This window comes from Cetorhinus maximus, chromosome 32 (assembly GCF_964194155.1).
Source record: "Cetorhinus maximus chromosome 32, sCetMax3.hap1.1, whole genome shotgun sequence".
NCBI lineage: Eukaryota > Metazoa > Chordata > Chondrichthyes > Lamniformes > Cetorhinidae > Cetorhinus > Cetorhinus maximus.
In genome coordinates, this window is record NC_135910.1 from 233,499 (window position 1) to 257,099 (window position 23,601).

Below are 23,601 nucleotides of genomic sequence, written 5' to 3' on the forward strand. Positions count from 1 at the left end.
ACTCACCGCCCCCCCCAACACAACTGCCCCCACTTTTCTCTCCCCACTCCCCTACCTCATTCCCTCACCCCATTCTCCCCACTCTCTGACCTCACTCACCGCCCCCCCAACACAACTGCCCCCACCTTTCTCTCCCCAACTTCACACCCCCACCTCACTCTCGTCACTCTCTCCCCAACTCTTTCCCACCCCACCCCACTCGTCGTTCCTCTTCATTAAGTTACAGACTTGTGGGAATTTTCCTGGCTTGCACAAATAGAACCCATTAGAAAAAGAACACTGTGTGGCTTTATTTATTTACTGATGCCTTGTGCATGTTTCTCACCCTGTATCCTGTGAACTACTCCATCACTGACATGGCTGACAGGCCAAGTCCAGGTTGTTCCCATGGCTGAACAGCTGATAATCACCTTGGGGCACACGTCATCCCAGCCAGTCTGAAAACAACAAGCTCTTTGGACTTAGGACAAGTGCATTCAGAACTGACGTATGGAACATTTTACCAGTTTTCTGCTCAGTGCCAGCACTATGTACTGCCAGCTTTACAGGTTAGAGTGTTCGTGTGAGGAATCCATACTCCCATCTTGGATCTTCACCTACTGGGGATGTCTAGGAATGTTTGGTCTCATAGGAAGGTCTCATCACCTCCAGGCCTCATTCCCAGCCCTGTATTCCCAGTCAGTAAAATGTCATGCCAAGAGTGAGAATTTGTTAAGTTTATCACAGGCATAAAGCTCTCTTTATTTGTGCCCAAAAAATTAGTTCAACACTAACCTGAAAGCCCACTTTCTACAGCCAATTGTCCATTGCTAGAAGAGGATCACTAATTCATTGCCACTTTCTTCCTATAAACTCATATGTACTAAAACCAGGGGTGAATTTCATTTCCTTCAGTCTGTTACTTTGGACAGTGAGCAGAAATCTTCACCCATTGGTTGGCATGGATTCATGCCCAGGTTCTTCATCAGCCGAGGTCAACTATTGAAAGCTCTCCTGCCGATTGGGGATATGAAATGTGGGCATTTGTCACTAGAAACAGCAGGGAACTTCCTTAAAGTCTACGCTAGTCAAATAACTACAAGTCTAACTAATTATAATTTCTTTAGAAGCTAAGGGAGAGCCCACATTCTCTGTCCCCAAGAGAACAGTCCGATCTCAGATCACCTCCCAAACCTCCTCTGCACCTTTCCTAAGTTTTCCCAAGTTGTGGTGCTCAGAATGGTGCACTATACTCCAGCCTAGGGTCTAACCAGTGATTTATAAAGCTCTGGAAAGATCTCTCTGCTTTTATATTCTGTTTGTTTATTTATAACTCAACCTTTTTAATCACCTTATTAAATTGTCTTGTCACTTTGGAGTAAGGACACTAACCACTCACTGTTTATCTTCACTCTTCAAAGTGGTGCTATTTATTTGGTACACAGATTTAAAATAGTTGGAATAAATGGTCAGAGCTACTCTGCTACAACTCTGTTTGTGTGTGTGCACAATAACTTTTTGACATAGCTGTGATTTGCGTGAATATATAGCACTCCTACTCAGAGCGAAAACGGAATAAAAATCATAGACCAGGTTGATGATAAGGAAGTGGTTCGAGGATCTCAGCCTGATTTGAACAGAATGAAGCATTGCCTTATCGGGGATTGAATGTACATGAGCGTTTCAGAATAGGCAAGCTGCCAAGTCAAATACTTAATTCCTTCAACATTTGGCAATCACATTACTTCCTATCTAGGCAGTACGTAAATCGGAAGAAATTAAATAATGAAACAAAATCATAACTCTGTCTACACGCTGAGCCTCCTCCTCCTTTCTGCTTTGTGGCATTGTGAGAAGCACAGTCTCAGAAGACAGGTTGGAAGGAACCTGAGATTGGGATTCAACCCAGCGATATGCAGGAGTTTGGCACCTCCAATAACTGGGCTCCCACCCAACAATAATTCAAATCCCAGACACAGAATTCCGCTTAACTGAAATACTTCCTGTTACTCTCATTATATTAAATTCCTGAAGGTTTAACACTTAGCTTCTTCGTTGGAAAGCTTGTGGTCCATTACTGGTACTGGCAACAGAAAAACCTGATGTAAACACCTTTTGCTTTTTTATTTAATTTCACTAGTGTCAGGCAGGCATGGTTCATTGGAAATCTTGGGGTCCATTATCAGTACAGGTGCCAACAGAATCACCATCCACTCCTCATCTGATAAATGTTCTAACTATTTCCCAAAATCCACTCCAGAGCATGGAGGTTCAAAGAGGTTCCTCATTGTGAAGGGGGAGCCATACAGAATCACAGAATGACAGTGCAGAAGAGGCCCTTTGGCCCATCGAGTCTGCACCAACACGTGAGAAACACCTGACCTACCTACCTAATCCCATTTACCAGCACTTGGCCCATAGCCTTGAATGTTATGACGTGCCAAGGGCTCATCCAGGTACTTTTTAAAGGATGTGAGGTAACCCGCCTCCACCACCCTCCCAGGCAGTGCATTCCAGACCGTCACCACCCTCTGGGTAAAAAAGTTTTTCCTCACATCCCCCCTAAACCTCCTGCTCCTCACCTTGAACTTATGTACCCTTGTGACTGACCCTTCAACTAAGGGGAACAGCTGCTCCCTATCCACCCTGTCCATGCCCCTCATAATCTTGTACACCTCGATCAAGTCACCCCTCAGTCTTCTCTGCTCCAACGAAAACAACCCAAATCTATCCAACCTCTTTTCATAACTTAAATGTTTCATCTCAGGCAACATCCTGTTGAATCTCCTCTGCACCCCCTCCAGTGCAATTACATCCTTCCTATAATGTGGCGACCAGAACTGCACACAGTACTCCAGCTGTGGCCTCACCAAGGTTCTATACAACTCCAACATGATCTCCCTACTTTTGTAATCTATGCCTCGATTGATAAAGGCAAGTGTCCCATATGACTTTTTCACCACCCCACTAACATGCCCCTCTGCCTTCAGAGACCTATGGACACACACACCAAGGTCTCTTTGTTCCTCAGAACTTCCTAGTGCCATGCCATTCATTGAATACTTCCTTGTCAAATTACTCCTTCCAAAGTGTACCACCTCTCACTTTTCAGGGTTAAATTCCATCTGCCACTTATCTGCCCATTTGACCATCCCGTCTATATCTGCCTGTAGCCCAAGACACTCAACCTCACTGTTAACCACCCGGCCAATCTTTGTGTCATCCACAAACTTACTAATCCTACCCCCCACATAGTCATCTATGTCGTTTATATAAATGACGAATAAAATGGGACCCAGCACAGATTCCTGTGGTACACCACTGGACACTGGCTTCCAGTCACTAAAGCATCCTTCTGTCATCACCCTCTGTTTCCTACAACTAAGCCAATTTTGAATCCACCTTATCAAATGACCCTGTATCCCATGTGCATTTGCCTTCTTTATAATCCAACTGGAGCTCTGGCTGGGATTTCTCTGGCCTTGCTCTTTCTATTCCAGGAGGGACTGTCAGAGGGTATTGTTAAGAAAGAACTTACACCATTCACATCTACAAACATCCCAAAGTATGTTACAGTCGATGAATTACTTTTTGAATGTAGTCACTGATGTAATGTAGGAGATGCGGTACCCATTTCACACAGCAAGCTCCCACTAACAGCAGAGACATCGCCAGGTAATGTGTTTTTAAGTGTTAGTTAAGGGATAAATATTGGCCAAGACACCATAGTACCATGAGATCTTTTATGTTGAGCTGAGGGGGCAGACAGGCATTTGGGGTAACCAATCATTTGAAAAATGGCACCTTTGACAGTGAAGCACTTCCTCAGTACGGCACTGGAGATGTCAGCCTGGATTACATGCACAAATCCTGTAGGGGTGTGAATCTACAACCTGACTCAGAGGCGAGAATGCGATGCACTGATCTAAGCTGGCACTAGATGAGGCATTGATGTAGAGGACAGAAAAGTGGGGGACAGGCCACCAAAGGCCACTCTTTCATGTCTCCTCAAAGGACGTTCAACAGAGAAAATGAATTGAGGATACCTGGCTGGTTTCTAGACTGCACTGTACAGGGCAATTGAGGAAAGTAACCAGATGGAGCAACTAGAAGATGGCCATCCAACTCATCGTCTAGTCTCACATTCAAATCTCCAGTACTCTCTGGGCAGGAAACCATTACTTATAAAGCTGGGGCTGTTCTCCTTGGAGTAACGGATGTTGAGGGGAGATTTGATAGAGGTATACAAGATAATGACAGGTTTAGATAAAGTAGAAAAAGCCATTAGCTGTTGGCACAAGGACAAGGAGACACAGTTTTAACATTTTCAGGTAGGAGATATGGGGCGGGGTCTGTGGGATGGATGTGCCAAGTGGTCATGATATGGAACCCGCTACCTAAGAGGGTGGTGGAAGCAGAGATGCTCAATAATTTCAAAAGGAAGTAGGACGAATTTACAGTACTGCAGGGATAGATCAGGGGAATGGAACAGACTTCTTGCTCGACAGAGGTCTTAGGTTGACTCAATGGAGCAAATGGCCGACTTCTGTGTGCTAACAGGCTGGATTTTCACCGAGTTGGGTTGACTTAGGATCCCTTTCAAAATGGCGAATCTGAGATTCCCGACCCTATTCCTGGGGGCTTTCTGATTTTCAGGTGTGCCTTTTAAAGGTGCGGGTTGGTTCAGGTCAAAAGCCTGCACCATTCACTCCCGACCTGGCCAGCTCCATTGAGGGGATAGGCTTGTCCTAGTCCTCCATAAACTTCATGGAGTCAGGCCAGATTTTAAAAGACTCTTGGTTCACGGCATCTCAGAGGTGTCTGTATGAGGGGACCTTTTGAAAGGTAAATGCAAGAGGTCCTCCTCATGCCCCCATGCCAAGATATATCCCTCCAAACAGCCCCTAATTCCTCCAATGCCAAGATATGGCACTTACATGCCCATTCACCCACTATAGATGGGATAGAAGCAATGAACCCTATGGTGACATTATGATGTGTAACAAAAGCTTTAAAAAATAAGTTCTGCTTTCTTAAAAAAAATCCTTTTGCCGACAGCTCACTGAAAGTGTCAATTATCCAGACCCTTTAAAGTATCAATATGAGAAACTGCAGGCACTTGAAATCTCTTAAGCTTTAGTAACAAAATTGAGAAATTGACAGCATAGATCAGAGAACCTGAGCTATCAATCAAGGAATGTTTTCTCTGGGTCTCAGGGGTTTTAGTACTCTAATGATGCCTGAGTTGTCTACTCCCTAGGTTTCACCATCCCCAAGGTCCACATCTCTCTGGAGGGCCATGCTATGGAGAGTGTAGCAGACCACCATGGTGAAGACGACCCTTGCAGGAAGATGTTCCAGGTGATCACCTGACCAGCCCACACACTGGTCCTGTTCCCCCTGAGCTTATGATACCACATCAGTAATGGATCTGATGCATTGTACAGCCTCCCTGAAGGTGACATCTGTCACCTGGGTGATGCACTATTATGCAGCCAGCTGGGAGATGCCACATAGGTCCGAAGCTGACCCTTAATCATCCAGTGGTGAAGAAATTCAAGGCCACAGTTACCTTGACTACCACTGCCAGGGCAATCAATAGTGCGAGGTACGAGATCTGCAGTGTTATAGGTGTCTGAACATTTGCCTGGAGAGTCACAGTCTCCTTTGACACTGGTTTTCAGTCATGTACAAGTTTCTTCACCTCTGCCTGTGGATCCTGTGCTCAGGATAGTGGCTCCTTCTCCTTTGTGCCCCTCATCCATCTCCTCTGGCCTCCTGATGCCTGGTGCTCTGCCTCCTTGTGCAGGCTGGAGCTGCTCATCTCCAGTGGCCTCGATTTCTGAGGGTGCAGCACTCATTTCCAGCTGCAGCCTTCCTGGTGCTCAGGTGAAGTCCAAACAGCCTCACCCACTGCTCCGATGCCCACAGGATGAAAGGAGGGCGGTGACCCCCGTGAATTCCCAAAGTTCTTAATTCTGATTCCTTCTCTTCCCTGAGGGGCTGTTGCAATTTTTACTTCAAGGAGGTAAGCCCTTTCACCTAAGACAACTGTTTACACTTATCTTTTCAGGCCTCCATGACTTGCCCCCAGCATGATCTTGAGTTGCTCTGAGGCAGACAGCTCCGATAAATGCCAGCCACCTCCAGAAAAATAGAAAAGGTCCCTAAAGATGGGCTTTTAACAATCCCTTAACAAGATTTGTTTGCCTGTTTAGGAGCGTGGGTGAGTTTGGAGGCTGGTGCTCCCTACCCCTCAATCTCACAAATATCGCTGACATTGGAAACAGAGGCAGGGTGTCGATCTGCACCACATCACCCCCGCTTTCTTTATCGATTGGCCCCCTTCATTCTGGCCTGAACTGGGGCACAGAAATCCAGCCCTGTGGGTGGAATTTGCCGAGCCCACTGGCGGTGGGTGTGATAGGCGGCGTGTGCGGAGAATATGGCGGGGCCCACTTCCTGACGGTGTGGAGGCAGCTCACGATCTTCCACTCAGCCCGCCGATGGTGGGCCGCATTTCCCATCATCAGTCGGCGGGGAGCTAATTGTAATGCATCAGCACACAGTTAAAAGGCAATCCCGCCAAGCTCAGAACCCCGCCGTTATCGTCGGCAGGAAAGCGCGCCATGTTTCCCAACTGCACGCTGGCCACGTGCACTTGGCGGCCTTCACTTTGGGAGAATTGAGGCAAGTGAGCAACAGCGTTCTCCACAGCTCGCCCGCTGTTTACAGGCCTCAGGGGCACCGGGGAGGGTGGGAGGCTGGGAATCTGATGCCTGGCCCCGCAGGCGACTGCTGAGGAGTGGGAGGTGTCTGGGGGCAAGTGCTGCCCAGCCTCGGGGGCAACTGCTGAGGGGGGTGGGGGGTGGTAGGGGGGTCAAGTGATGCCCTGGCGCTGCATCCCGTGCACAGACGATTAAGATGGGATGGGGGTGCAGGGTAAGCGAGGGGAGTGCCCACACATTAGGGACACTTGTATAAACTGACCAGGCCTCTACAACTGAGACAGATCAGGCGCAGCCACAGTGATATGATTGGGGTCGGGCTCCCAGCCTGCCCGCCCATGCAAGCATTGCGGAGACGCCAAAGGGCCACCAAATGCTCCATACCTTACCCACCTCCGCTCCCCCACCACCCCCCCCACCAACCCCCGGCACAGACTTCGAGTCCGCCACCACTTTATTGGACCACAGGACACGTTGTACAATCTCCTCACCAACACTGGCCATGTAGCAGTCACTGCCGGAGGTGCTCACAGCCCCATTGCAATCTCAGCATCCTGGTTTGGACCAGTGTCCCCCATGTCACAGGCTGACAGGGCAGCCATGCAGCGCACTCATCTCTGGCCATCCTGGGGGTGACCAGCACTCTCTGGGAAGCATTAAGGGGTGGTCACACAGGGCCAGGATAGGTGCCAAGTACAGCCACGATAACCACGTCTCTCTCTCCCTTTCATGCTGCAGGAGGACCCTGTCAGGATCATGGGTCCTGGGTGACCTAGCTGTGTGCCTGATGGCCTACAGAGACCATAGAAGGTGGAGGAGAGAGTGACTGAGGCTCCTGGCCGCGCAAAGGCAGGAGCACAACCTCATGAGAAAGGGGCAGCAGGGGATCCCGCACACGCTCCCAGGAGCGACAGCGAGCCATGGCTGGTCAACACCTAGCAACACCCAGGGTCTATATGGCTTTGTGAAGGGGAGAATCCTGGTTAGGCCACACTTGGAGTATTGCGTGCGATTCTGGTCGCCACATTACCAGAAGGATATGGAGGCGTTGGAGAGGGTGCAGAGGAGGTTTACCAGGATGCTGCCTGGTCTGGAGGTTATTAGCTATGAGGAGAGGTTGGAGAAACTCAGATTGTTCTCACTAGAGCGACAGAGATTGAGGGGCGACTTGATAGAAGTTTACAAAATTATGAGTGGCATGGACAGAGTAGATAGTCAGAAGCTTTTTCCCAGGGTGGAAGAGTCAATTACTAGAGGGCATAGATTTAAGGTGAGAGGAGAAAACTATAGAGGAGATGTGCGGGGCAAGTTTTTTACGCAGAGGGTAGTGAGTGTCTGGAATTCGCTGCCAGAGGAGGTGGTGGAAGCAGGTACGATAGTGGTGTTTAAGAGGCAGCTTGACAAATACATGAATAGGATGGGAATAGAGGGATACGGACCCCGGAAGGTTAACTTGGTTAACTTGCAGGTTGAGTCGGTAGTTAGGAAGGCAAATGCAATGTTGGCATTTATTTCGAGAGGACTAGAATATAAAAGCAGGGATGTGCTGCTGAGGCTTTATAAGGCTCTGGTCAGACCACATTTAGAATATTGTGAGCAATTTTGGGCCCCGTATCTCAGGAAGGATGTGCTGGCCCTGGAGAGGGTCCAGAGGAGGTTCACGAGAACGATCCAGGAATGAAAGGCTTAACATATGAGGAACGTTTGAGGACTCTGGGTCTATACTCGATGGAGTTTAGAAGGATGAGGGGGGATCTGATTGCAACTGACAGAATACTGAAAGGCCTGGATAGAGTGGAGGTGGGGAAGATGTTTCCATTAGTAGGAGAGACTAGGACCCGAGGGCACAGCCTTAGAGTAAAGGGAAGACCTTTTAGAACAGAGATGAGGAGAAACTTCTTTAGCCAGAGAGAGGTGAATCTATGGAATTCATTGCCACAGAAGGCTGTGGAGGCCAGGTCATTGAGTGTGTTTAAGAGCGAGATAGATAGGTTCTTGATTGGTAAGGGGATCAAAGGTTACGGAGAGAAGGCGGGAGAATGGGGTTGAGAAACTTATCAGCCATGATTGAATGGTGGAGCAGACTCGATGGGCCAAATGGCCTAATTTCTGCTCCTATGTCTTATGGTCTTATGGTCTTATGGAACTGCAAAATGTTTTAGTTTGACAGGCAATATGATCGGCGCAGGCTTGGAGGGCTGAAGGGCCTGTTCCTGTGCTGTACTTTTCTTTGTTCTTTGTTCTATAGACGCCACCTGCCATTCCTGCAGGTGACTGAGAACCAGTGTTGCTGATGACTGCGCAGGTCTAGGGACCTGGTGGCTCACATCTGCCACTTACTGCAGGACTTGGCACCAAGGGGACATGGAGAGCATCCACTGCCAGTGGCTGTGAAAGTGACCACGATGCTCAATTTCTATGCCAGTGACTGCTTTCAGGGCTCCACAGGCGACCTCTGTGGATTTTCACAATCCGCCACCCACAAATGCATCCATGAGGTCACAGATGCACCTTCTCCATGGCAACAACTTTTTGCATTTCCCACCCGCCGCCGAAACAGCGTGTTTCACGGGAGTGAACATATAATGGGCGGGCTCGGGTAGGTACAGCGTGAAAACCCGCCATTTTCATCAGCGGGTAGGATTTTACCCGCCCCCTGCCACACTTAGTGCAATTCTGGGAAAATTCAGCCCTATGATTCTCAGTTGTTGCTGTTGTTAATCAGGAATGAACATTGGAACAGGAGGAGGGCATTTAGCCCCTTGAGGCTGGACAGCCATTCAGTGAGGACAAGGCTGTTCTGTGACCTAACTTCTCATACCTGCCTTTGCCCCATATCCTCTTATACCTTTGGTTAACAATATCTATCAATCGCAGATTTAACATTAACATCAATTGCCATTTGCAGAAGACAGCTCCAGACAACTATCAGCCTTCACTCCTAAAAGGTTTGGCACTAACGTTAAGATTCTGTCCCCTAGTTTTAGATTCCCCAACTAACAGAAATCGTTTTTTTCCATCTACCCTATCAGTTCCCCTTAATATCTTCATCTTGATTCCCAATTGGCCACATATGGCTAGTGGCTAAAATATTGGACAAACTGATTTAAGGGCACTGAGCATCAGGTTGGGGAAGGATTCCTGCTTCATTTTTGCACAAATACTGATTCCCAGTTGTTACCTGTTGAATTGTTGTTGACAACACCCAGCCAATCAAACCATTTCCTGAGGAGCTAGCATGTGAAAACAGAAAGACTTGCGTTGTTATAGTGCCTAAAGATACCCCAAGGCTCTTTATTACCGATAAAGTACTTGTTTTAAAGAGTAGTCAAGGTGCAAAGCAGGAATGGAGCAGTTAATTCATATATAAACAACAATAACCAGGTAATCTGTTTTTAGGTATTAGTTCAATGTAAAAATATTAACAAATATTCAAACTAGCAGCATGGGGTCTCTTACCCGAAAGGGCAAATGCAACCTCAGTTCAACATCTCATCTGAAAAACAGTGCCTCTGACAGTGTAGTACTCCTTGGGTAATGTCCTGGGAGCATCACTCTCAACCAAGAAGTCCCTGGAGTGGCCTTCTGACTTAGAGGCATGAGTGCTACCCAAGGAGCCAAAGGTGAACGTGACATTTGGGTGAAGCAGGTACAGGGTACATCAAGCACATTCCCTCCCCAGTCCAAGCACAGCCCCTCTACCCTGGACTCCATTTGAGAGTCAGCAGCACTTTCGTCCTCACCTCCTTCAAAGGTTTCTGCTGTCACCCAGCTGGTCCATGGTGAAGTGCCAATCTTTGTGCTACAGGCCAACCGGATCCTATACTGTGAGTGTGGCGTCAGCCCTCTGATCACATGGCTGAATGGTGGAAGAGGGATATCTTCCAAATAGATCTCTTGGCTGAGGTTATCTTGGGACAGTTCAGCCTGAAAGAAAACAGGAAAAGCAAACGTGTCATTTTCTAAAATAAAAAGTTGTCCCCCACAACCTGGCCCCAGACCTTCACGTGCAGAGCAAGCACTACTGCTTGCTAAAAAAAAACAGAAGTGGTCACCAAGGAAAGGAAATTTCACAAAAATGTGCTTATGGATACTTTCCAAACCTCTGCACCCGTGTAAGCAAAATGTCTTGCAAGTCGAAACTTAAGAATGCATGTGAGTAAAAAATAGTTCACGATTCCTCAGAAATTGAAACACAGGTCATCTTAAATTCCTTTCATTTTCAGTGATAATAATGTCTCCTCACCCTCCTGACTCTCCAGATCAGCCATGATTCGTCTCATCTTCTCCAATACTCTCTTCAACCCCAGTGGTCTGCTGTATTGAAACCTTGGGCCTGCACCTAGGCTTCGCAATTTCCTTTACTCAGGGAGGCTTAGAGTGCAGCTCCATATCACTTACTGCCTTCTCGTCCACATGACAGGCTGACTGGGGGCTGTTAGGTAGCAGAGGCCAACAACAGTCTCCCATCAGATGGGTGCGAATTTTAAACTTGCTCCAGTTAGGGATAATTTAGCAAAAATACAAAATGGTTCTGAGCCAGAAGCTTGAGTCACAAGGACACCCATCAGGAGAGGCAAATAGCATCATTTAGTTGTGTTTTGCAGGGAGTCAATGGATGGGTATGCCGGTCTCCATATCCTGGAGACATTAGCCCAGGTGATCCCTACTGAGGCAGGTAGGTCAAATCAGGGAATCACGACTCACTGGACCCGCCTGGATTGAAAGGCTCTGAATGTCATGATCTTCGCTCCGGAAGGTGGGGGTGGCGGGTGTGGGATGGAGCTGAACCCGCCGACCCTGGAAGCAGTCAAGCATACATAATAAGGCCACTGAGCTCTACTGAAAGAGGTTTTACACCTGTTCTCATTACGCATGCTTGGCTAAGAGCCCAGACTCAGAAAAGGATTACCTCAGGAGAGGATTCTGTTTTGACAGCTTTGTTGTTCTTTCTGTGACCTCTTTTGCCAATGCCTCAATGTTTCTTTGCACAAGATTAAGAGGTATGAAGTGTTTGAAGCCTCTGCTATTGACACTTTAATGGTCTGTCTGACTGGCACTTATGTAGGGTTGTAGGAAAAGCAATTTTTTTCAAATGAAGATTTGCGAATAGTTTTTTTAAACAGTTCCACACATGCCATTATTACTATATGGCTCATTGATTCTGTACATAGTTTATACTCAAAATGGGCAAAGAACAGTCATGAGTTTTTATACTCAAAATGGGCAAAGAACAGTCATGAGTTAGCATGGGGGCTATATAGGCGGGAGCCAAGAAATGACATGGGAGGAGAATGGAGGGCGGGGGGGAATGTGAAAGATCGCTTTGACCTTACCTTTTAAAAGCTTCCCGAATCCAGACTATGGTTCATGATTCCTCTGAGGGGCCATGAACCACAAGTCATGGAGAAACTGGCTCGATTCCACAAAAATTATGGTGGGGGGGAGGATGGGTGATGCCTACCCCAGCAACAGAGCAGCTAGGCTGGGAGTGCAGGGTGTGGGCTCGCTACCATACCAGCAAAAACTGGGACACTGGGAATAGGGGTGGAATTCCTGGACTCAGGTCCCGACTGTCATTTTTAACTTTCTACGGAGTTGTTCCAATCTGTGAAAATCCAGGCCATTGACTCTTGCTGGGGTGCAGTTATACAGGGTCTGCTCCTCTTTGAGTACCGTTACACAGGCACTGGTTCTTGCTGGGATACAGTCACTCAGGCACTGACTCTTTTTAGACTCTTTTTGGGGAGACGGCGGTGTAGTGGTAATGTCACTGGAGTAGAAATCCAGAGGCCCAGGACCAAGATCTCGGGACAAGGGTTCAAATCCCACAATGGCAACTGATGGAATTTGAATTCAATTAAAAATCTGGAATTGAAAGCTAGTCTTAGTAATAGTGACCATGAAACCATTGTTGATTGTTGTAAAACCCATCCAGTTCACTAATGTCCTTTAGGGAAGGAAATCTGCCATGCTTACAGGTCTGGCCTACATGTGACTCCAGATTCACAGCAATGTTGTTGATTCTTAACTGCCCTCTGAAATGGTGTGGCAAGCCACTCAAAACAAGGGCAATTAGGAATGGACAACAAATGCTGGCCTTGCCAGCGACGCCCACATTCCATAAATGAATTTAAGAAATAGGCAGGCACTGGGTCTTGTTGGGTACAGTTATACAGGAACTTACTCTGTTTAGGGTACAGTTACACAGGCACTGACTCTTTTTCGAGGACAGTTATACAATACAGGCACTTGTCTCCTGCTGGCACCTTGCTCAAGTGGATGTACATCATTCGATTATTTCAATGTGTGTGACTTCACACCTGCACTGGATCTCAATTATATCCCATGTCCATGTGTTTTGCAGCAAACCATCCCCGTGCAGCCACCATTTAGTAAACCCTGATTAAAAACCTCAGACAGCCAAACTGTGCCCATCTCCTGCCTCCCATCACCACCCTTAACTCTGGTCTCTCAGGCGTCTACAGCTTCAGTTCACTCCATAAATACAAAGCAGGCAATTCCTATGAAACAATGATTGAGTAATGTGCTACAATTCAATGAATGGAAGAACACAGGAGAGACTCATTCTGAAACTATAGGATAGAGAACTGAAAGAGATGAGTTCACAATTGCAGTCCATCCATTGACCTCAGTGACCTCATTGGTGAAATGCTGTGTACTGTTAACCTCAAAGAACAAAGAACAAAGAAAAGTACAGCACAGGAACAGGCCCTTCAGCCCTCCAAGCCTGCGCCGATCATATTGCCCGTCAACTAAAACATTTTGCACTTCCGTATCCCTCTATTCCCATCCTATTCATGTATTTGTCAAGCTGCCTCTTAAACACCACTATCGTACCTGCTTCCACCACCTCCTCTGGCAGCGAATTCCAGACACTAACTACCCTCTGCGTAAAAAACTTGCCCTGCACATCTCCTCTATAGTTTTCTCCTCTCACCTTAAATCTATGTCCCCTAGTAATTGACTCTTCCACCCTGGGAAAAACCTTCTGACTATCTACTCTGTCCATGCCATTCATAATTTTGTAAACTTCTATCAAGTCGCCCCTCAATCCCTGTCGCTCTAGTGGGAACAATCTGAGCTTCTCCAACCTCTCCTCATAGCTAATAACCTCCAGACCAGGCAGCATCCTGGTAAACATCCTCTGCACCCTCTCCAATGCCTCCATATCCTTCTGGTAATGTGGCGACCAGAATCGCACGCAATACTCCAAGTGTGGCCTAACCAGGATTCTATACAGCTGCAGCATGACTTCCCAGCTTTTATACTCAATACCCCTGCTGTTGAAGGCAAGCATGCCATATGCCTTCCTGACTACCTTATCCACCTGCGTTGCCACTTTCAGTGATCTGTGGAACTGTACACCCAGATCCCTCTGCCCGTCGATGCACTTAAGGGTTCTGCCATTTACTGTATAATTCCTGCCTGTATTAGACCTTCCAAAATGCATTACCTCGCATTTGTCCAGATTAAACTCCATCTGCCATTTCTCCGCCCAAGTCTCCAACCGATCTATATCCCGTCGTATCCTTTGACAATCCTCTTCACTATCTGCAACTCCTCCAACTTTAGTGTCGTCTGCAAACTTACTAATTAGCCCAGTTACATTTTCCTCCAAATCATTTACATATACCACAAACAGCAAAGGTCCCAGCACTGATCCCTGCGGAACACCACTAGTCACAGCTCTCCATTCAGCAAAGCACCCTTCCACTGCTACCCTCTGTCTTCTATGACCAAGCCAATTCTGTATCCATCTTGCCAGCTCACCTCTAATCCCGTGCGACTTTACCTTCTGTACCAGTCTGCCATGAGGGACCTTGTCAAAGGCCTTACTGAAATCCATGTAGATAACATCCACTGCCCTTCCATCGTCGATCATCTTTGTCACTTCCTCGAAAAACTCGATCAAGTTAGTGAGATACGACCTCCCCTTCACAAAACCATTTTGCCTCTCACTAATATGCCCATTTGCTTCCAAATGGTAGTAAATCCTGTCACGAAGAATCTTTTCCAATAATTTCCCTATCACTGACGTAAGGCTCACCGGCCTGTAATTTCCTGGATTATCCCTGCTACCCTTCTTAAACAATGGAACAACATTGGCCATTCTCCAATTCTCTGGGACCTCACCCGTAGCCAGTGAGGATACAAAGATTTGTGTCAAGGCCCCAGCAATCTCCTCCCTTGCCTCCCTCAGTACTCTGGGGTAGATCCCATCTGGCCCTGGGGACTTATCCACCTTAATATTCTTCAAGATGCCTAACACCTCTTTTTTGATCTCAACATGATCCAGGCTATCTACACACTCTTCCCTAGACAAATCGACCGCTAAGTCCTTCTCTTTGGTGAATACTGATGAGAAGTACTCATTTAGTATCTCTCCCATTTCTTCTGGCCCCACACACAGATTCCCACCTCTGTCCCTGAGTGGGCCTACCCTTTCCCTGGCTACCCTCTTGCTTTTTACATATGTATAAAAGGCCTTGGGATTTTCCTTAATCCTGGTTGCCAATGACTTTGCATGACCCCTTTTAGCCCTCCTGACTCTTTGCTTAAGTTTCTTCCTACTTTCTTTATATTCTCCACGGGCTTCATCTGTTCCCAGCCTTCTAGCCCTTACGAATGCTTCTCTTTTCTTTTTGACTAATCTCACAATATCCTTCGTTATCCAAGGTCCTGAAACTTGCCATACTTATCCTTCACCCTAGCAGGAACATGCCAGTCCTGAATTCTTATCAATTGACGTTTGAAAGCCCCCCACATGTCAGTTGTTGATTTGCCCTCAAACATCCGCCTCCAGTCTAGATTCCTCAGTTCCTGCCTAATATTGTTATAATTAGCCTTCCCCCAATTAAGTACCTCAACCCGAGGACTCCTGTTATCCTTATCCACCAGTACCTTGAAACTTTCTGAATTATGGTCACTTTTCCCAAAATGCTCCCCTACTGAAACTTCGACCACCTGGCCGGGTTCATTCCCTAATACCAGGTCTAGTATTGTCCCTTCCTTAGTTGGACTATCTACATATTGTCTCAGGAAGCCCTCCTGGATGCACCTTACAAATTCTGCACCATCCAAACCCTAGCACTAAGTGATTCCCAGTCAATATAGGGAAAGTTAAAATCACCCACCACAACAACCCCATTGCTTTTACATCTTTCCAAAATCTGCCTACATAACTGTTCCTCAATCTCCCGCCGGCAATTGGGAGGCCTATAGTAAACCCTTGGGCACTTGGTGAGAGTATTTAACACTGCATTTCAAAACACTTATAGGAATTGACTTTAACACCCTTGTGTCAATATGAAACTCACAATCAAGACTATAAATTAATTTATTCCTATAACAACAGTTGTGATGTTACATGTGGCCCCAGAAGACAGCTCCTCCTTTCACCCTTTCAATTTGTGAAGCAAGACTCGAGTGGATGCATAGGTCTGGAGAGGCAGTTGAGCAGACTGTTCGACTGTAGGCCCCCCACACCCAAGCTAGATCCCACTATCTATCCATGTCTACAAATGCATGCACTTTACAGTTGGTATACAGTTGGGAGGGAGTTGCCCTGGGAGTCCTCAACATCGACTCTGGGCCCCAGGGCATCAGGTCAAACATGGGCAAGGAAACCTCCTGCTGATTACCACGTACCACCCTCCCTCAGCTGATGAATCAGTGCTCCTCCATGTTGACCACCACTTGGAGGAAGCACTGAGGGTTGCAATAGCGCAGAATGTGCTCTGGCTGGGGGACTTCAATGCCCATCACCAAGAGTGGCTCGGTAGCACCATCACAGACCGAGCTGTCCGAGTCCTAAAGGACATAGCTGGTAGACTGGGTCTGCAGCAGGTGGTGAGGGAACCAACAAGAGGGAAAAACATACCTGACCTCATCCTCACCAACCTGCCTGCTGCAGAGGCATCTGTCCAGGACAGTATCGGTAAGAGTGACCACCGCATCGTGCTTGTGGTGACAAAGTCCCAGTGTCACATTGAGGATACCCTGCATTGTGTTGTGTGGCTTGACCACTATGCTAAATGGGATAGATTTTGAATAGCTCTAGCAACTGAAGACCGGGCAACCACAAGGCACTGTGGGCCAGCAGCAGCAGCACAATTGCACTCAACCACAACAGCCAAACAGCATGAGCAGCAAGTGATAGACAGAGCTAAGCAATTCCACAATCAACGGATTAGATCTAAGCTCTGCAGTCTTGCCACATCCAGTCGTGAATGGTGGTGGACAATTAAACAACTCACTTGAGGAGGAGGCTCTACAAATATTCCCATCCTCAATGAAGGGGGAGCCCAGCACATCAGTGCAAAAGATAAGGCTGAAGCATTCACAACAATCTTCAGCCAGAAGTGCCAAGTGGATTATCCATCTCGGCCTCCTCCAGAGGTCCCTAGCATCACAGGTGCCAATCTTCAGCCAATTTGATTCACTCCGTGTGATTTAAAGAAATGGCTGAGGGCACTGGATACTGCAAAGGTTATGGGCCCTGACAATATTCCGGCAGTGATACTGAAGACTTGTGCTCCAGAACGTGTTGTATCCCAAGCCAAGCTATTCCAGTACAGCTACAACACTGGCATCTACCCAGCCATGTGGAAAATTGCCGAGGTATGTCCTGCACACAAAAAGCAGGACAAATCCAACCCAGCCACTTACCACCCCATCAGTCTACTTTCCATCATCAGTAAAGTGATAGAAGAGGTCACCAACAGTGCTATCAAGCAGCACTTACTTAGCAATAACCTGCTCACTGAAGCTCAGTTTGTGTTTCATCAGGGTCAATCAGTTTCTGATCTCATTACAGCCTTGGTTCAAACATGGACAAAAGACCTAAACTCCGGAGGTGAGGAGAGAGTGACTGCCCTTGACATCAAGGCAGCATTTGACTGAATGTGGCATCAAGGAGCCCTCGTAAAAGCTGAGTCAATGGGAATCAGAGGGAAAACTCTCCACTGGTTGGAGTCATACCTAGCACAAAGGAAGATGGTTGTGATTGTTGGAGGTCAATCATCTCAGCTCCAGAACATCACTGCAGGAGTTCCTCAGGGTAGTGTCCTAGGCCCATCTTCAGCTGCTTCATCAATGACCTTCCTTCCATCATAAAGTCAGAAGTGGGGATGTTCGCTGATGATTGCACAATGTTCAGCACCATTTGTGACTCCTCAGATACTAAAGCAGTCCATGTCCAAATGCAGTAAGACCTGGACAATATCCAGGCTTGGGCTGACAAGTGGCAAGTAACATCCATGCCACACAAGTGCCAGCCAATGGCCATCTCCAACAAGAAAGAATCTAACCATCGCCCCTTGACATTCAATGGCATTATCATCACTGAATTCTCCCACTGTTAACATCTTGGAGATTTTCATTGACTAGAAACCGAAGTGGACTAGCCATATAAATACTGTGGCTACAACAGCAGGTCAGTGGCTAGGAATCCTGCGACGAGTAACTCACCTCCTGACTCCCCAAAGCCTGTCCACCATCCACAAGGCACAAGTCAGGAGTGACGGAATATTCTCCACTTGCCTGGATGAGTGCAGCTCCAACAACACTCAAGGAGCTTGACACAATCCAGTTCAAAGCTGCCCATTTGATTGGCACCCCATCCACAAACATTCATTCCCTCCACCACAGTAGCAGCAGTGTGTACAATCTACAAGATGCACTGCAGGAACTCACCAACACTCCTTAGGTAGCACCTTCCGAACCCACAACCACTACCACCTGGAAGGACAAGGGCAGCAGATACATGGGAACACCACCACCTGGAAGTTCCCCTCCAAACCACTCACCATCCTGACTTTGAAATATATCAACGTTTTTTCACAGTCGCTGGGTCAAAATCCTGGAACTCCCTCCCTAGCAGCAGTGTGGGTGTACCTACACCACATGGACTGCAGCGGTTCAAGAAGGCAGCTCACTGTAATCTTCTCAAGGGCAGTTAAGGATGGGAAATAAATGCTGGCCTGGCCAGCGACACCCACATCCCATAAACTAAATTTTAAAAATGACTTAAGACTTACTAACTGGAATCTGACTTATTAAACAAGTATTAAAAATAAACAACTCACATCACTGATCCCTTTTCCATGAATAATCCATGAATCAGAGAATATTGTGAGCCAGCAACAATATTTTACTAAGAATATTCTCTTGCAGTTTGCTCACAAAGTCTTTGATATCTTTGCCCCAAATCAGAAGGTGACCAGGTAAGAATGGCTGTGGGTCATATATGAGCACTCGATTAACATTGCTCCTCTCAAAAGTGCAGAGGGGGATTCTCTCCAAGTGTGTTAAATGCTCTTAAGGTTGACAGTAGTTTTCAGCTTTTTGTTTTGAAGTTCGTTCTCCGAACACGGGGGATGTGAAAGGCCACATTTATTCGCATTTTAGTTTGAGATGCTTGTAAATGTTAAAAGCTACTGCGGATGCTGGAAATCCAAAACAAAAACAGAATTACCTGGAAAAACTCAGCAAGTCTGGCAGCATCGGCGGAGAAGAAATCAGTTACCGTTTCGAGCCTTCATGGCCCTTCGGCAGAACTGGAGCATAGTTAGAAGAAAGGAGAAATATAAATTGGTTTAAGGTGGGTGGGGGGGTGGGGGGAAGAGACACATTGAGGGTGTGGTGTGATGATTGTGGAGATGAGCAGATAATCAAAAGATGTCACAGACAAAAGGGTCAAAGAGGTGTTGAAGGTGGTGGTCTTTGTCTGAGAAAAGTGCTAATTAAGAATGGAAGACAGGATATTCAAAGTACAGCTCTAGTGGGGGTGGGGTGGAAAGACTAGAGGTTTTAGTTTTAGATTTAAAAATAATGGAAATAGGTGGGGAAAGAAGAATCTATATAAATTATTGAAAAAAAAAGCGGGGGGGGGGGGAAAAGAAACGGGGTGGGGATGGGGGGAGGGGGAGTTTAAGATCTAAAGTTGTTGAATTCAATATTCAGCCCGGAGGGCTGTAAAGTGCCTAGTCGGAAGATGAGGTGCTGTTCCTCCAGTTTGCGTTGGGCTTCACTGGAACAATGCAGCAAGCCAAGGACAGACATGTTGGCAAGAGAACAGGGTGGAGTGTTAAAATGGCAAGCGACAGGGAGGTTTGGGTCTTTCTTGCGGACAGACCGCAGGTGTTCCGCAAAACGGTCGCCCAGTTTGCGTTTGGTCTCTCCAATGTAGAGGAGACCGCATTGGGAGCAACGAATGCAGTAGACTAAGTTAGGCTTGTAAATGTTCCCTTTTTATTCTGAATCTTTCCCCATGTGGAACCAGTGGAAAAGTCTGGTTGGTGGAGTTAGCTATAGCTCAATAGGTAACACTCTCATCTGTGCCTGAAGGCCATGGTTTCAAGACTCACTTCATAGACTTGAGCACAATATCTAGACGTTTCCAATTTCCCAGTGGCTCAGGAGTTATTCACCTCCTTTGAAGGTTTTTGCCATCCATTTATAATCACACATTCAAATTCAAAGATGTTATTCAGGCTCCTGACTCTGAGCTTTTCTCACTTACTTACCCCCGAAATATCAATGCCAATTCCGTCTTCACACCTCACCTTTCAATACTCCCAAACCTTCTAGATTTAGAAAGAAAGGATTGGATTTTCCTCCGGAGTCCAGGCTAGCTGGCAGCAAGACCAGCTTAGCCTCTTCATTGGCCGTCTCCGAGCTTGCCTTTCAATGATGGATGGTGGGCTCTCAATGCTGCAGGCCCAGTCAGAGGGGTGGAGACTCTGGAACCTCGGCAGCGCCAATGGGAGAGGTGCAAGCTGATGAGAAAGATTGGGGACTGAGAGGGCACATCGACATGGAGGCACCCTCACTGGCCTGGACAGCAGTGCAGAAATGAACAAGATTTAAGTCGACAGGTCAGGTCCATCCCCACTGGACTGAGCTCAGGATGGAGGGGAAACCTCCACTGGACTGAGCTCAGGATGGAGGTGAAATCCCCACAGGATCAGGCTCAGGGTGGAGGGGAAATCCCTACTGGATCGGGCTCAGGGTGGAGGGGAAACCCCGACTGGATCGGGCTCAGAATGGAGGGCAAATCTCCACTGGATCGGGCTCCGGATGGAGGGGAAACGCTCACTGGACCGGGCTCAAGAGGTTGGAGTTGAAGGATTGCAGATATTTTGGAGGGTTGTGGGGCTGGAGGATGTAACAGAGGTTGGCCAGGGGGGAGGGGGTTGGCGGGGTGGGGGGTGGGGTGGGGGAGGTGTGAGACCATGGAGAGACTTGAAAGTAAGGATGAGAATTTTAAAAGCAAAATGTGGCTTATGATTTTTTTTATAACCCCAGGATGTCCCAGAGCATTAATCAACCACTGAAGTACTTTTGAATGATGTCTGAAACACAGCAGCCAATTTGTGCACAGCAAGCTCCCAGGAGTTGCAAGGTGATAATGAACAGATAATCTTCTGGAATATTGTTTTACCATTGGAAACCAGGAGAACTCCCCTGTCTGTCTTTAAAGTAGTACCATGGGATCTGGGTTTAATGTCTCATCCAAAAGACAGCATTGCCAACAATTCATCACTCCCACTGTACTGCAGTGTGAAATCAGTCTGGATTTTGTGCTCAAGGCTCTAAGAGAACTTGAATTCACAATCTCCCGACCGCAAGGTGAGACTGTTAACACTGAGCCTCGGCTGACATGACGGCAGTGAAAGCTGAATGCCAATTGAGGCTGAGTAGCAGCCAGAGATTTACCTTCTGCAATGCCAAACATGGGAGCCCAGCAGTCTAACAAAAGAAAAAGCCGCAAGGAATCTGAGTTTACAGCCCAAAGCAGTGGGCAAAGAAAGACCAACACTAACTCAGCTCAGCAACCCCCACAAAACCACCCCATATTGGATGAATAGCACTGCACTTGGATCATAATGCAGCCTAAAGATGAATGATTTATGGTTTTGTTATGACAAAAGATCCTTTCTGACCATTGGTGCGCAGTGAGATTACAGGTTTCCTGTCAGACTGACTGGGACTGTTTATAGGAGTGCGAATGCCAGTTGGGTTTGGCCAGGATCCTCAAATAACTGACTGAATATTTCCATTCTAGTCTTTCAGGGAGACTGCATTTAGGACATGAATGGTCAACGCTACTCAATATTGGCACTGACTGTATTTGCCCTTTAGTTATTGATAACACTGCACGTGGGTGATCTTTACCCAACAGCTGTTGCCTTTAAAAAGGTTTTTTCAGCCAAAGTTTGGATTTTTTTCCAACCCAAGATCATGAATTCAGGCTTCACGACAGTTTTGTACATAATGCCAGCTGGCACTCACTGCAGCACTGAGATGCCATCATGCGAATGGTATGTTAGATCCAGCCCCCTCCCTGCCTTCTCAGGTAGATGTAAAAGTTCCCATGGCACTATTTTGAAGAAGAGCATGGTGTCCTGGCTGATATCTGTACCTCAAACAGCCACCAAGGAACAGATTATCCGGCCATTTATGTCATTGCTGTTTGTGGATCTTGCTGTGTGTAAAGTGGCAGGCGTTTATTCCCACAGAAGTACTACAGTGACTGTAAAATGTTTTGGGAGACCCTGATGGTGAGTAAGGCATTTTCTTCACAAAACTCCGGCACTCTCCTTATTCTCAGAGATGTTTCTTTCTGTACTCATTTATTGTTTCTTGCCATGTCTCTCATTACTTCCCATACCATCAGTATCAGTGGTACTGGATTCTACTTCCGTATTTAGCCAAATGACAGCAGGTTGTCCGTTGTCTGACAGAGGTGCTATTTGCCCTCAGTGCCTGTCTCCTAACCCCACCTCCTGCCCCCCGCTCCTGACCCCAGGTGAGAGTAACTGCCCTTGACATCAAGGCAGCATTAGACCGAGTATGGCATCAAGGAGCCCTGGCAAAAGTGAAGTCAATGGGAATCAGGAAGACATACCTAACACAAAAGAAGGTGATTTGGGCTTTTGGAGGCCAATCATTTAAGCTGCAGGAGTTCCTCAGGGCAGTGTTCTAGGCCCAACCATCTTCAGCTGCTTGATCAATGATCTCCCTCCCATTAAAAGGTCAGATGTGGGGATGTTTGCTGATGATTGCACAATCTTCAGCACCATTTGCGATTCCTCAGATGCTGAAGCAGTCTGTGTCGACATGCAACAAGACTTGGGCAATATTCTGGCCTGGGCTGCTAAGTGACAGGTAAACTTTGTGCCACACAAGTGCCAGCAAATGACCATCTCCAAAAAGAGAGAATCTAACCATCTCCCCTTGACATGTAATGGCATTACCATTGCTGAATCCCCCACTATCAACATCCTGGGGGTTTTCATGGACCAGAAACTGAACTGGACTAGCCATATAAATACTGTGGCTACAAGAGCAGGTCAGAGGCTGGGAATCCTGCGGTGAGTAACTCACCTCCTGACTCCCCAAAGCCTGTCCACCATCTACAAGGCACACGTCAGGAGTGTGATGGAGTACTCTCCACTTGCCTGGATGAGTGCAGCTCCCACAACACTTAAGAAGCTCGGCAAAGCAGCCCAGTTGATTAGCACCCCATCCACTACCTGACACATTCACTCCCTCCACCATCGGTGCCCTATCGGTGCACACTGGCAGCAGTGCATACCATCTACAAGACACACTGCAGCACCTTCCAAACCCACGACCATTAGCACCTAGAAGGACAAGGGCACCACAGGGACTGCAGCAGTTCAAGGAGGCAGCTCAAGGGCAATTAAGGATGGGCAACAAATGCTGGCCTAGCCAGTGACACTCATCCCAGGAAAGAATAAATAAAACCTCCTGACCCTGCCTCCTTTCTTCATCTTCCTCGAGCTCCTGCAAATGCTGAGCTGCCTCAAGTAGGAAAAGCCAAGCAAGCACCAGCTCCCCCCAC

At 47.3% G+C, this 23,601-nt stretch overlaps 1 protein-coding gene across 2 annotated transcripts in view; it reads right to left on the bottom strand.

The window, feature by feature from the left end:
* Positions 1–23,601, bottom strand: part of axl (AXL receptor tyrosine kinase) — a 205,380-nt gene that overhangs the window by 99,758 nt on the left and 82,021 nt on the right. For both annotated transcript variants that reach the window (XM_078533351.1, XM_078533350.1), the window contains exon 7: positions 10,451–10,634. In XM_078533351.1, the coding sequence (XP_078389477.1) occupies positions 10,451–10,634 (184 nt within the window). The remainder of the gene's footprint in view (positions 1–10,450; positions 10,635–23,601) is intronic.